At 40.6% G+C, this 15,270-nt stretch overlaps 1 protein-coding gene across 2 annotated transcripts in view; it reads right to left on the minus strand.

Moving 5' to 3' along the window:
* LOC141132721 (leukemia inhibitory factor receptor-like) overlaps window positions 1–15,270 on the minus strand; it is a 150,127-nt gene that overhangs the window by 14,009 nt on the left and 120,848 nt on the right. For both annotated transcript variants that reach the window (XR_012242959.1, XM_073621483.1), the window contains exons 13-19: window positions 13,718–13,946; window positions 12,507–12,683; window positions 7,094–7,195; window positions 5,103–5,270; window positions 3,658–3,822; window positions 2,288–2,381; window positions 1,039–1,117 (exon numbers count right to left, since the gene is read on the minus strand). Coding sequence is in view for 1 of the 2 variants with exons in the window: in XM_073621483.1 (XP_073477584.1) it covers window positions 1,039–1,117; window positions 2,288–2,381; window positions 3,658–3,822; window positions 5,103–5,270; window positions 7,094–7,195; window positions 12,507–12,683; window positions 13,718–13,946 (1,014 nt within the window). In the remaining variant the exon portion in view is untranslated. The remainder of the gene's footprint in view (window positions 1–1,038; window positions 1,118–2,287; window positions 2,382–3,657; window positions 3,823–5,102; window positions 5,271–7,093; window positions 7,196–12,506; window positions 12,684–13,717; window positions 13,947–15,270) is intronic.

The following is a 15,270-nucleotide window of genomic DNA, read 5'->3' on the forward strand; positions in this document are numbered from 1 at the left end:
GATTATGGGGCCCCCAGGCAATAACAGATTATGGGGCCCCCAGGCAATAACAGATTATGGGGCCCCCAGGCAATAAAAGATTATGGGGCCCCCAGGCAATAAGAGATTATGGGGCCACACAGTATACACACACACACACACACATACAGACACACAATATACACACACAGTATACACACACACAGAATACACATACACACACTGAAAAGGTACCGGAGAGGTGGAGCAGCTATAATCTTGGGATTTTTTACACAGATTTTAACATATTGTTCCTGGTTTTATTGAGGCTGGCAACCCTGATGGGGCCCCTTAGTGGCATGGGGCCCTCGGGCAGTTCCCGAGAGCCCGAATGGTCAGTCCGTCCCTGTCCACGTGTCATGCTGCCACAGACCTATCATTCACTGACAAGGTCTAGTGCTACCCGTGCATGTACACTACAAAGGTTTTTAATGCTGTGTCACCACCGGGAGATTCACCCTCTCTATTTTCCAAACTTTTTAGCATCTCTGGAACAAGAACAGTGGAAAGCTCTTCCAAAGGGGACACTTGTTGAAGAGTGATTTTCCTTGGCTTTGGAGAGTTTACTGCACATCCTGCTGTGTCTCTGAGACACAAAGTGAAAAGAGATTTCCCCTTAGGGGACATAGACAAAAAAGAAAAAAAAAAATTACAGGCTTTAAACCTTCCACGCTATATCCAAAACGAAAAAGAAAAGTGCATTAGAGCTACTTAAATTTGTGAGAAAATAACTCCTAAGCCTTTAATCCACCTTGTGGCTTTGTATGTCAGGAGAGTGTTTGGGAGAGGTCTCTTCCCTTCATGTCTATCTGAAGGGTGTCATACATAACAAGAAGTAAATGAAAATCTTCTACTTCCTGTCTGTTTAATGGTTGCCGAAAAATCAGGAATCAGCGGAAAATCCTCTTAGTGAAGCCCCAGACATAAAAAAACATAAAACAAAAACAAGCACAATAAAAGTAAATTGACTTAGTAAATTTGCATCTGCTGCTGTACAGCTTGCAGGGGTGGCAGACTTACCTCGCTGACGTTCTTCTCAAACTGCAGAGCTTTGCTGTTTTCAGGGTTTGGAATATCTGGGTAGAAAGTTTCTTTGATCCTGTACAAACAGATCGCATGCCATTTTTGTATTAAAAACAAATACCTACATTATATACATACATACAGCATATACATATATAGACCCTATGCATGCTACATGTCAGCTGTTGAGAGATGTGCCTAAAAGCGGAATTAAAGTCTCAATTGTGAGACTTCGAGAAGGCAGGCTCTTTATTACAGAAGAGACATGAAATGTCTCTTCTGCAGTGACATAAACCTACCTGCCTGCTCGCAGTCTTCTTTAGCATGTACACTGAGCTGTGCAAGGATCTGTGCCAGGATGACTAAATTCCTGCGCAAGTGTCTCATGCTGGGCAATGAAATTGACTGCAGCCTGGTACTCGGAAGAAGCTGGGTAGAAGATGCCAGCGCTGGAGAGGGTCATTGGAACCGCTGAAGGAAAGGTAAGTATCGCGGACTTTCATTTTGCTTGAACATCATCTAAAAGACCGATCAATCGGACATCATCATTTCAACTGTAACCCCTCGTCTAAAAGTGACTATTCTGTGTACCCCTGCGTATGCTTTCTTTTTATTTATTTTGACCAATTTAAATGCTTACAATAAAAAAAAAAAATCAGTAATCTGAGAGGGAAAACAGTAACATAAAGAAAAGCGATATGCTGTCTTTTTCTAGACAGAATGTCATGTGTACCCTCAGATGAAAAATAAGAGGGAGAAGCTGTCATGGTTAGGACTTCTAGACCAGGAGTAGTTGCCACCTCAGCAGGCTCTAGGATCTAGAGTATGTTTGGGTCTATTAAAAGAAGAGCAAACACACAAGGTGCATGCGCTCCCTGTTTAGATATAAATGCTGGGGTATGTTCCTGACACTCGTTAGAACTGAAGAAGTGACTTGGACAAGCTATGAAACATCTTCAACATGACAGAACAAGTCCAGTTGAATGTGACTACCTACTACTAGATATACCATGACCTGGATAAAGGAGAACCTTCACAGACACACTGTTTAGTGTTTTCTTTATTACACTATTTTGAAAAGGGAAAATTCCAAGCACAACTTCCAACAGCAGCCATAGCATATTGGGAAAAAATTATAGATCGTTCACAATAAGTGTAAAATAAATAAGTGTAAAAAGGAAGTCCTTCAGCTAGAATCTTTCTGCAGTTACAAAAAGATTCACCACACAGGCACTTCTTTACTTACCACTCTCTTTTGTGGTAACATATGGCCATTGTGACTATACCAAGTACAACGGCGACTACAATCGGGATGAGAATGGCGAGGATTAAACCGACAGCTTTAAACAGAAAGAGAAAGAAATTTAGACTTGCCATTTTCTGGTATTTGGCTAAACAAATGAGGCTATAAGTTTTCATGTTTTATAAGGATCAATAAATATTAGCTTTATTTGCATAGAATCACACTCTTGATTTAAAAAAAAAACACATATTTTTGATATCATTGTCATCAAAATTAGTAATAATAATGTTGACTATAGATAACATACATACATATATATATATATATATATATATATATATATATATATATATATATATATATATATATATATATATATATATATATATATCTACCTGAAGACCAAGATTTTTATTTCAAGTTTTTATTTCTAGTTTTTTGCTAGAACATTACTTGTAACCCCCAAGAATCAAATTATAATAAAAAAAAAAAATGTATATATATATATATATATATATATACCCTAGGGAATAAAAAGGCGATTTTTATGTAACGCAGCATTTGTGCAGCAGTTTTTCAAATGCCATTTTGTGGGAAAAAAAACATTTTAATGAATTACAAAAAAAAAAAAAAATCAACACAATTATATGCCCCAATTTTTTTGTAAAAGATGTGAAAGATGATGTTACACCAAATAAATAACTACCTAACATGTCAATCTTTAAAATTGTGCACACTCGTGGAATGGTGACAAACTATGGTACTTAAAAATCTCCATAGGTGACGCTTTAAAAATGTTTACATGTTACCAGTTTAGAGTTACAGAGGAGGTCTAGAATTATTGCTCTCGCTCGAACGTTCTTGGTGATACCTCAAATGTGTGCAAACACCGTTTACATATGCATGCGCGACTTACGTATGCGTTCGCTTCTGCGCACGAGCACAGAGGAATGGGGGTGCTTTAATTTTTTTTCTTTTTTTACACTGTCCCTTATTTATGGATGGTGGGGGTCGGCATCCCCTACCACCACTTCTAAAAGTGTTCCAGCGGCCCATGAGCTTTTCATTAGAAAGCCAGCCGCTGGCTAAAAATATCCAAATTTAGTGAAAAATACCAGAGTTATGGCTGATAGCCATAACCTCTGTAAACAACTTCATAGCTGCAACCTATATATACACGTTTTGCAGTCTTGAAATGTATATATTTGACTAACTGGGTAAGGTATACATATACCAATACATATAAGAACCCACAAGGTACCTTATACCAACAGTCTTCTCTCATAAAGCACAGTAATTGAAAAAAAGGCTTTAAATAGCACTGGTACCGATAAGGTGACATATGAAAACATTTGTGACAGTTAAGTACACACCATTGTCATTGGTTACAACACTGAATGATCTGATTGGGCCTGGCCCCCCTCTGGTATAGGCCTGCAGACCCAATTGGTAATTTGTTCCACTTTGTAGATCTCCAATTTCTAATCTCCTTACAGTTGGGTCTGTGATATTCTTCATTTTTGTCTCAGAGTGATGAACTGGGGAAAATAAAAAAGTTACTTTAATGAAAAATGTTATAAAGTTCTTTTAATTAAATTGAATTAATATTTTTCAGTGGGAAAAAGTGATAGGTGACCCAAGAAAGAAAGAGAAGAGAAAAGAAAGAAAGAAAGAAAGAAAGAAAGAAAGAAAGAAAGAAAGAAAGAAAGAAAGAAAGAAAGAAAGAAAGAAAGAAAGAAAGAAAGAAAGAAAGAAAGAAAGAAAGAAAGAAAGAAAGAAAGAAAGAAAGAAAGAAAGAAAACAAGAGATATGAGAAAAACAAATATGATATACAGTTGTGCTCATAATTTTACATACCCTGGCAGAATTTATGATTTCCTGGCAATTTTTCAGATATGATTGTTACCTTTTAAAGTGGTTGTAAACCTTCCTTTCTGACTTTTACCTATAGGTAAGCCTAGAATAAGGCTTACCTATAGGTAGTGGAAATATCTCCTAAACGTGCGCCGATGAGGTCATCAGCGCATGCGCTGTGAAGAAACGGACCTCCGTGCTGTTTTTTTCCCTGGCCAGTCACAGAGCCGGAGTCCGTGGACCAAGAAGCAAGAGGGGCGAAGATGGACGTGGCCTGCACAGTGGACAGCGCGGGATTCATTTACAGGTAAGTGTCACCATAATAGGCTAGTATGGGATGCATACTAGCCCATTATGCTTTTAATTTGCAGGGAGCAAGAGAGGAAGTAAAACCCATCAGGGTTTACTTCCTCTTTAATAGCCATTCAAACCCCTTTGTGTCAACGTGTGTGCATGTTATCAGGCCAAAATCACTAGGGTATGTAATCTTTTGATCAGGGTCATTTGGGTAGTTTCTGTTGTGATTACGATTTAAAAAGAGTAAACACAGTTGATTGATAATAAATGGCTTCAGCCAAACACTAACCATGAGTGAAAGAAAAGTTTTTGTATTATCATTCATATTCTCATAAATTCTGCCAGGGTATGTAAACTTATGAGCACAACTGTACAAGTGAGGAAAAAAAAAAAAAAGAGCAAAGACAGTAAGTGAGCCTTCATTCACAACTTGTAAGCACTTATGGAAGAGCTTATATACATGTATTTTTTTGCAGTCTAAACGATTTGCCAAAATGCACAACACAGGTCTAAAAATAAAAATGTCCATGTACCGTGTTTGAGTGAAAGAGCATAGAGAGCAGGATTTCTATTGCCAAGTGTTGTCACACAAAGGCTTAGGTGCAAAAAACGCAGGTAAAAATGCCCAGGTGTGAAAATGGGGGCTAAGAGAAGCTAAAGAATTTACCTAGATCTTTGAACTTGGCAAAGTAGGAATCGCTCTGATTTTTCACTACGTAGACCAGATAACCCTGCAAAAACCCACGTAGGTCATCTTCTGGAATAGGATCCCATTTCACCAGTATAGATTTTGATGTTGTATCCTGGACAGTAAAATTTGGTGCCACTTTGGGAGCTGTTAATACAAAAGATTTGAAGTTAAAATGAAGAACTTACAATACACTAACAGTATATGGCATTCATTTACCCCTTTGCACCAGCTGGAGCCAGAGCTTTAAAAGGGCCATGGTGCTTGAGACTGGTAGGAGGGGCTTCCAATCATGCAACACTGATTGGCTATACAGTGCTGACGTCATCAGGAGCTGATTGGGGGAAGATTCCAATTGTCCATATTTGACAGTGAGCTATCTGGGACAACTTGGTCACAGTTCCGAGAACACCGTTGGATCATGCCCAAGAACAAGAGAACAATGCACTTTTGTATTGGCTGGATGTTAAGGCCCACTGGCCTTGTCTCTGCATATATGTATATTGGTGCTGTAAAGGGGTTAATGTCACAAAAAATTCTAAAATTATATTATATTATATTAATATATATATATATATATATATATATATATATATATATATATATATATATATATACATACATACACATACACACACACACACACACTATATATAGACACATACATATACACACAGTATCTCACAAAAGTGAGTACACCCCTCACATTTGTGTAAATATTTTATAATATTTTTTCATGTGACAACACTGAAGAAATGACACTTTGCTACAATGTAAAGTAGTGAGTGTACAGCTTGTATAACAGTGTAAATTTGCTGTTCCCTCAAAATAACTCAACACACAGCCATTAATGTCTAAACTGCCGGTGTTCTGCCGAGAAAGTTCCCCTCGGCGGATAATGACCCCCCTGTAGTGTGCAGGCACAGCGCTTACGCAGTAGGAACAAGGGAGCCGCCGAAAAGAACCAAAGCTGAACACCTGAGTCAGCTGTACACGGCGCCTGCGTGCCAAGAGTATAGTAAAAAAAAAAACACTTTGTAACAGGCCGCTCGCCATCCCAGAAGGAAGCCTCTTCTAAATATGATGCACAAGAAAGTCTGCAAACAGTTTGCTGAAGACAAGCGGACTAAGGACACGGATTACTGGAACCACATCCTATGGTCTGATGAGACCAAGATAAACTTATTTGGTTCAGATCATGTCAAGCGTGTGTGGCGGCAACCACATGAGGAGTACAAAAACAAGTGTGTCTTGCCTACAGTCAAGCATGGTGGTGAGAGTGTCATGGTCTGGGGCTGCATGAGTGCTGCCAGCACTGGGGAGCTACAGTTCATTGAGGGAACCATGAATTCCTTCGTACTGTGAAATACTGAAACAGAGCATGACCCCCTCCCTTCGGAGACTGAGCTGCAGGGCAGTATTCCAACATGACAATGACCACAAACACACCTCCAAGACGACCACTGCCTTGTTAAAAAAGCTGAGGGTAAAGGTGATGGACTGGCCAAGCAGGTCTCCAGACCTAAAGTCTATTGAGCATCTGTTGGGCATCCTTAAATGGGAGGTGGAGGAGTGCAAGGTCTCTAACATCCACCAGCTCTGTGATGTCGTCACGGAGGAGTGGAAGAGAAAATTGTAGCAAAGTGTCATTTCTTCAGTGTTGTCACATGAAAAGATAGAACAAAACACTTACAAAAATGTGAGGGGTGTACTCACCTTTGTGAGATACTGTATATACACACACACATACATTTGCACATAATATTAATACAATTAATAAGAAGTCCCTAGGAAGCAGTCCATAGGGCCCTTCCACACACAACCATACTGTGGGTAAATAGTTTCCTTGTTCACATTCCATGATCCAGTAATGACTGGAAAGCCAGTAGTTGCTGTTTCAAAGAACTCAAAGCTGCATTCTGTTGCTGTGGCTAACGGGCTGTAGTAATGGTGACTGTGGAATGACTTACATAGCTCCTCTGTGTATCCCATGAGGCTTTTCAGTTGCTCAAACCTGTTCTCTCTGCAGCCATACAGCGATACGTTGTGCTGAACACCAGCCTGCATTTGTTCTGAGAAAAATATTTCAAGAAGGTCAAAAGTCATCTTAATGAAAAGCGAACCTGGCCTTTAACATTTTTAAAGCAACAATGTTGAAGCGCCAAAACCTTGCAAGTGCCTGTGTTAATTATTAAAACAGTCCCTTTGATAACAGGCCTAGGATGTGCATGAGGCCTTGATCAAGTCAAAGTTGAGATGAAGCCTCGTTGCCTCCAAGAATGAAGCACCACCCCTTGTCAATGAGTTTTCAAATGATAGCGCCTCTAAGACCCACTGAAGTTCTGTAACCAGTTGCGGCTGGTGGTATTTTTTTTGCGGGGGGGGGGGGTGTGGGGGTGTGTTCCGGCAAACAATCCACCCCCTCGGTTAGTCAGGTCACAGGCATCCCCACCAACTTCCGGTCAGTCACCAGCCCCACACTTACCCCATCTAAGTCGCGTGCAGAGCTTCCTCTGGGGCGGCGTCTACTCCTCCTGGTGCTTCATGGTGGCTTCCCTGTGTCTCCTTCTCCTCTCAGCCGGGTGATGGGTCTCAGGACCCGCTTCCTGGTTGGCCGGGAGGAGAATTTGCTGTTGCCACACAAACACAACTGGGTGGGCTCAGAGGACAGTGCTCTGCACCCCGAGCCCACCCATTTTTGAAGCCCTTTGGAGCCCTTGACTTTAAACATGTGCTTCTAAAAAAATAAAAAATAAAAAACCCCATTGGAATCTACGCTTGGATTAGGGGGGTGTCTCCCCTGTGCCCTGCATTACGGGCTGCCACCGCCTGGAACTTATAAACCGATTGGAAGAGGCAGACTTTCAAGTATAACTAAAGATTAGAACACCTGCCAGTTTTGATTGCTGTTTGTGCCCCAATTAAGGAGATTCACCCTTTCTATTTGTTCCATTGACCATTATCATTGACTATGAAAGTAAAAGAAAATCCCAAGTTTTGGGTTGTCCCAGAAAAGCATAGCTTTTCCCCCAAAATAAGACCTATCATGATTTTCTAGGATGGCTGCAATATATACCCTGAAAATAAGCCCCAGTTAAAGTCCTTGTAAAATCATGTAATCCACGCTGTAAAAGGATTAAATAATGACTAGTGTGAGTCTTTATGTAACATTATTGTGGAAAATACCTTTTTTACAGAACCGCTGGACGCTCATGTGACCTGCAGGAGCTCTCCTCCCGACTGACGTCAGCGGCCCCTCCCTCTGCAGTGCCCGACATCAGCGAGCATCTCGGCCTCTCCCTCTGCAATGCTTGGAGCGGGGAAGGAGACCCTGGCAGGTCACGTGAGCGTCCAGCAGCACTGTAAATAAGGTATTTTCCACAATAATGTTAAATAAATCCACACACTGGACATTATCTGATCCTTTTACAGTGCGATTACGCAATACAAGGACTTTAGGGTTTATTTTTGAGATTACAGGATTTTTATAATGCCTACTCCTGAGTTGACAGGGGGAGAGGGGAGAGAAGACAGGGGACTCAGGAACTTTTTTACATACCGTAAATAAATAAGACATCACTGAATATAAGCCCTGATGTGTTTTTTGTAGCCAAAATTAATATAAGACCCGGGCTTATTTTTGGGGAAACATAGTAATAGACGGGAAATCTTCCAAAGGGGACACTAGTTCTGGTCATCTGGGATTACCTTAATCTGCAGGGATTTCCTCTTACTTCCTGTTTTGGCTATTGGACCGAAAGTGAAGGGAAATATTCCCTATAAAAAAATGTCTCTATACTCACAAGCACATCAAACTCAAAGAGGCACTGAGAACTTTCAGACTTACATGTGTAGTTAGATAAAGGAAAAATTCAAACAAGCTCAAAAAGCTCTGGCGAGGCAGCACTCACGCAGCAAAACTTCACTCATGGACACTGAACAGTAACTCAAACCATAAAAATACATAAAAGGAGAGCCAGATCAAAATCAGATACAAGAGTCCAAGATAATTTTAAATGTTGATACAAAAAAGGCATATAAAAACAGCCAATGTGTTTCAGGGACAACACTACTCTCCCCTTCATCAGGACTACAAGAATAAGCTAAAAACACACAGTCATAATGATGATAAAAAAGATGTCTAGATTTGAATATTAATATATAGCACAAAATCTAGATCACATATTAATTGGTATTATGTAATGTTCTAGATTTTCTGAAATATATAGCGCTGATGAAGGGGGAGTCATGCTGGCTTTTTTTGATATGATTTTTTTTAATCAACAATTAAAATTACCGGTTGATAAAAAAAAAAAAGTGGGTGGAAAAAACACAGAGAAATGGCAGTGGGTAGAGGTAACGCAAAGATATAAAAGTTAACTTATTTAATCAAGAGCAAGTGCCTGAAAGCACAGGTTTCCCAAGCACAGTGAAATCACATTTCAAATAAAGAAAATGTATAGGCTGGCACCTTGAATAAACTACTTTACAATGCAGGCCAAAATACAGTGCCTTGAAAAAGTGTTCATACCCCTTGAAATTTTCCACATTTTGTCATGTTACAACCAAAAACTTAAATGTAATTTATTGGCATTTTATGTGATAGCCCAACACAAAGTGGCACATAATTGTGAAGTGGAATTTAAATGATAAATGGTTTTAAAAAGTTTTTACAAATACATTTCTGAAAAGTGTTGCGTGCATTTGTAATCAGCCCCCCGAGTCAATTCTTTGTAGAATCACCTTTCATTATAATTACAGGGGAAAGTCTTTTTGGGGATGTCTCTATCAGATTTGCACATCTAGAGAGTGACATTTTTGCCCATTCTTCTTTGCAAAATGGATCAAGCTCTGTCAGAGTGGATGGAGAAAGTCTGAAGAGACTGATTCTCAATTGAATTTAGGTCTGGACTTTGACTGGGCCATTCTAACACATGAATATGCTTTGATCTAAACCATTCCATTGTAGCTCTGGCTGTATATTCGTCGTTGCCGTAGTCAATGTCCTGCTGGAAGGTGAACCTCCACCCCAATCTCAAGTCTTTTGCAGACTAACAGGTTTTCTTCTAAGATTGCCCTGTATGTGGCTCCATCCATCTTCCCTTCTCAACTCTGACCAGCTTCCCTTTTCCCGCTGAAGAAAAGCATCCCCACAACATGATGCTGCCACCACCATGTTTCACGGTGGGGATGGTGTGTTCAGGGTGATGTGCAGTGTTAGTTTTTCGCCACACAAAGCGTTTTGCTTTTAGGCCAAAAAGTTCAATTTTGGTCTCATCTGACCAGAGCACCTTCTTCCAAATGTTTGCTGTGTCCCCATATGACTTCTCGAAAACTGCAAACAGAACTTCTTATGGCTTTCTTTCAACAATTGCTTTCTTCTTGCCACTTTTCCATAAAGGAGTGCACGACTAATAGTTGTCCTGTGGACAGATTCTCCCACCTGAGCTGTTGATCTCTGCAGCTCCTCCAGAGTTACCATGGGCCTCTTGGCTGCTTCTCTGATTAATGCTCTCCTTGCCCGACCTGTCAGTTTAGGTGGACGGTCATGTCTTGGTAGGTTTGCAGTTGTGCCATACTCTTTCCATTTTTGGATGATGGATTTAACAGTGCTCCGTGAGATGTTCAAAGCTTGAAATACTTTTTATAACCCAACACCACTTTAAACTTCTCCACAACATTATCCCTGACCTGTCTGGTGTGTTCCTTTGCCTTCATGATGCTGTTTGTTCACCAAGGTTCTCTAACAAACATCTGGGGGCTTCACAGAACAGCTGTATTTATACTAAGATTAAATTAGGAAATTAGGAAGGACATCTGGTTACAAAGGATGGGGAGATGGCGAAGGTATTGAATTTATTCTTCTCCTCAGTCTTCACAAGTGAATCGGGGGGCTTCAGTAACCAAAACTGCAGTGTTTATCCTCATGACACAACACAGGAAGCACCTCCATGGTTAACAGAGGACAGAATTAAAATTAGACTTGAGAAACTTAACATTAATAAATCACCGGGACCAGATGGCTTGCATCCGAGGGTACTTAGGAACTCAGTCAAGTGATTGCCAGACCGTTGTTCCTAATTTTTACAGACAGTCTATTGACTGGAATGGTACCAGCTGATTGGAGAAAAGCCAATGTAGCACCAATATTTAAAAAGGGCCCAAAATACATCCCTGGGAATTACAGACCAGTTAGCCGGGCAATAACTTCTCCGCAGGATGTGGAAACCTTGCAAAAAGACCTGAACAAATTAATGGGGTGGGCGACTACATGGCAAATGAGGTTCAATGTAGAAAAATGTAAAATTATGCATTTGGGTGGCAAAAATATGAATGCAATCTATACACTGGGGGGAGAACCTCTGGGGGAATCTAGGATGGAAAAGGACCTGGGGGTCCTAGTAGATGATAGGCTCAGCAATGGCATGCAATGCCAAGCTGCTGCTAATAAAGCAAACAGAATATTGGCATGCATTAAAAGGGGATCAACGCAAGAGATAAAACGATAATTCTCCCGCTCTACAAGACTCTGGTCCGGCCGCACCTGGAGTATGCTGTCCAGTTCTGGGCACCAGTCCTCAGGAAGGATGTACTGGAAATGGAGCGAGTACAAAGAAGGGCAACAAAGCTAATAAAGGGTCTGGAGGATCTTAGTTATGAGGAAAGGTTGCGAGCACTGAACTTATTCTCTCTGGAGAAGAGACGCTTGAGAGGGGATATGATTTCAATTTACAAATACTGTACTGGTGACCCCACAATAGGGATAAAACTTTTTCGCAGAAGAGAGTTTAATAAGACTCGTGGCCACTCATTACAATTAGAAGAAAAGAGGTTTAACCTTAAACTACGCAGAGGGTTCTTTACTGTAAGAGCGGCAAGGATGTGGAATTCCCTTCCACAGGCGGTGGTCTCAGCGGGGAGCATTGATAGCTTCAAGAAACTATTAGATAATCACCTGAATGACCGCAACATACAGGGATATACAATGTAATACTGACACATAATCACACACATAGGTTGGACTTGATGGACTTGTGTCTTTTTTCAACCTCACCTACTATGTAAAAAAAAAAATTACACATAGGTGGACTCTTATTTATTAATTAGGTGACATCTGCAGGCAATTGGTTCCACTAGTTTTTAGCTACACGCTACACTGTTCAGATATTTATTTGTAAAAAATGTTGAAAACCATTTATCCTTCCACTTCACAATTATGTGCCACTTTGTGTTGGTCTATCACATAAAATCCCAATAAAATACATTTACGTTTTTGGTTGTAACATGACAAAATGTGGAAAATTTCAAGGGGTATGAATACTTTTTCAAGGCACTGTATGACTTCATATTTTTGATATGTCCATCAATTGCGTTTCAACTTACCTGTGTGGATGAAAGCACTTGTCACATGTGGTGAAAACCTCTTCCACTGCAGGTCAGCCCTTTGAAGATGAAAGGACGGAACCCACGTCACAATGTGACCACAGCTGAAGTTTGAATCCGGACTCCAAGTGATGTTAATGCCACTGCTGTCTCCAACTGCCCTCTCCACCTCAACATCTATAAAGAAAGAAAAGCAAAAATTGTAAACGGAAACTCTAAATAAATGGTTTTTTGTTTTTTACAGTACAGTTGCTTATTTTCACCCTTCTTTTAAGTCTTTGTGGTATCTCAGCTCTCCTGCAGTGCCCTATTAGCCACGTATTATCTCTAGTACATGCAATCCATCAATGGCTGCAAAACCTTTCTCAGAGCAGGTTTCTTGATAGCGGCAACAATGTTCCTGTGTCTAACCCATGGGTGTTGAAACAGCCACTTGTGCTCTCCATCTAAAGTCTAAATGACATGGTGACAATGCAGGAGAACATTTAGAAAATGGGGACAAAGTGTTGTCACCCCATAAAAAGGGAATGTGATTGGATTTGCATTTTTAGTAAGCACATATTTTGAGCATTTAACTTGAGGTAATTTTAAGAAGACAGTAAATGGAGAACATTGTCACCAGGACAGAAAATTGCAAACAGAAGTTAAAACATTGTCAGAAGTTGACCATACAAAGGACAGTTAAGGAAGATTAAAATCCAATAACTAATTTATTAGAAAAAAGAAAATAGTTTAGAATAAAGAGTACTGTAACAAAGTTGTATACTTGAAAAACGCCTTTGCGTTGGGTGGGGGTTGCTCGGCAGGCTGTCCTTCTCTTTTTCTCTCCTACCATTCCTTCCCACATTTGAGCCCCACTTCTATCTAAACACCAAACCCCCTTGTCCCCTCCCTCGGATGTATGTAAATAAAAGCCAGTTCACTCTTCCAACTTACTATTCCAAGACCACATATGCTTCTTTATGGTAGGCCGATGGTTATTAATTTCTGATTGCTAGTCCTATTGCACCCTCTGTGATCCTTTGTATTTACTACATAATCTACCCGCTGCACACTTTGTTGACCCAGGTCTAGAGACGTGTGATTCCCCAACCTATTTCATCTATCTATAGTTACACTGGATTGACTGTAACTATGTTAAAATGAATTAAAATGTATGTAAACACGTTCCTCTTTTGTGACAGAGATCAAGTCAAAACTGATGCACTTACCACTGGTAAGTTGGACAGTGGTCATACTTGAAGGTGGTGATGATCCGGCTGAATTGAGGGCAGTTACAATTATTTCATAATCCCCGTTATCCCCAGCAGAAAGGCTTATCTGGGTTCTGTTGGACTCCCCAGACAGTCGGACATGCTGGAACTTCTCGTTACTGTGCAGAGGCTTCCACTCTATGTTATAGGAGGTCACTTCTCCATTGGCTTCATAAGGCCGTAAATGCTGGAAAACAAACACACATTTCCAAGTTACCTTAGCTAAGCTAATTCATTGCCATCAAAACAGACTTTTATAAGTATATTTGATGCATTAAAGCTGAATTCCAGGAATTGATATTTTTACATAGTTACAGCTTAGAGCAATGTAACTATGTATATACTATACATGGCTAATGCTCCTAGAAGCTGAAAATCACTGTAGTAGACAATGCTATTCCTGTGATCTCCACTAGCTTCCAGGTCCAGTGCAGAGCGGCTGCCCCGTTGCATCGTAAGCACAGGAGGCAAGGGGCAGTGACGTCACGATCCCCACCTCATCCAATCAGAGAATGCTTTTTATTCATTGTGAAAAAGTGTTCTCTGAATGGCTCCCATGCCAAGCAGGCAAACTCCTGGGTTCAGTAAGCAGGGCAGCCTCTTATCTCTATAATATAATGGAAACATATTCTGTAGTCCAGAAGGGAGAATTCAGGGATGATAACCAAGCTTGGGCAGCAGAGAAAGATGTTTAGGATTTTCTGGCAGGATAACAGCTACTTTATCTGTACTTATAGTTGTTTAAAGGGATAAAATGTGGAAAGATCTGCATGTATTATGGAGACAAAGTACATGCATTTTTTCTTATTTTGCCCATATACACTAGAATTTACTCGCTGAAATCACACCAGTACAAGAGGGATTCTTATTGGTTGCAAGGAACTAAACGCTTAAAACCTAATCTCCGGGGTAAATAAATATCCTCCCTTGTAGTGGGGCTGCCCCCAAATTGCAGTGGTTAGATGGGCCAGTTTACTTTGCTTCAGACTTAAGGGGGGGGGGGGGGGACGAACTGTGGGGCCATTGGGAGTAGAAAAGGTCCCCACATTAGTGGGATTATACAAAGCCCTATCTTTAGTGTCAGTGGGAGGAACAAGGCCCCTTCATTAGTGTCAGTAGGAGGAACTGTATCCCATCATTGGTGTCATTGGGAGGAATTGTGCCCCATCTTTGGTGTCATTGGGAGGCATTATGCCTCAATGTTGGCATCATTGGGAGGAATTCTGCCCCTTTATTGATATCAGTGGATGAAAATAGTGCCCCAAGGGCCAAACAAAAGCAAACAGTTTGGAGACCACTGATCTACACCATAAAAAGTAATTTTACTTACCCAATACTCTGGTTCCCCAAGCACTCTCCTCTATTTCCCTACACTCTGGCAGTGGACGGTCCCTTAGTCGTCCTCATGTCCAGTGCAGGGCTATGGGCACTGCATTGTACCTAATGACATCAGAGGACCTGCGACCACCAGAGCATAGGAGAGAAGAGGATGTGGGAACCGGTCTAACAGC

This window comes from Aquarana catesbeiana, linkage group LG01 (assembly GCF_042186555.1).
Source record: "Aquarana catesbeiana isolate 2022-GZ linkage group LG01, ASM4218655v1, whole genome shotgun sequence".
Classification (NCBI taxonomy): domain Eukaryota; kingdom Metazoa; phylum Chordata; class Amphibia; order Anura; family Ranidae; genus Aquarana; species Aquarana catesbeiana.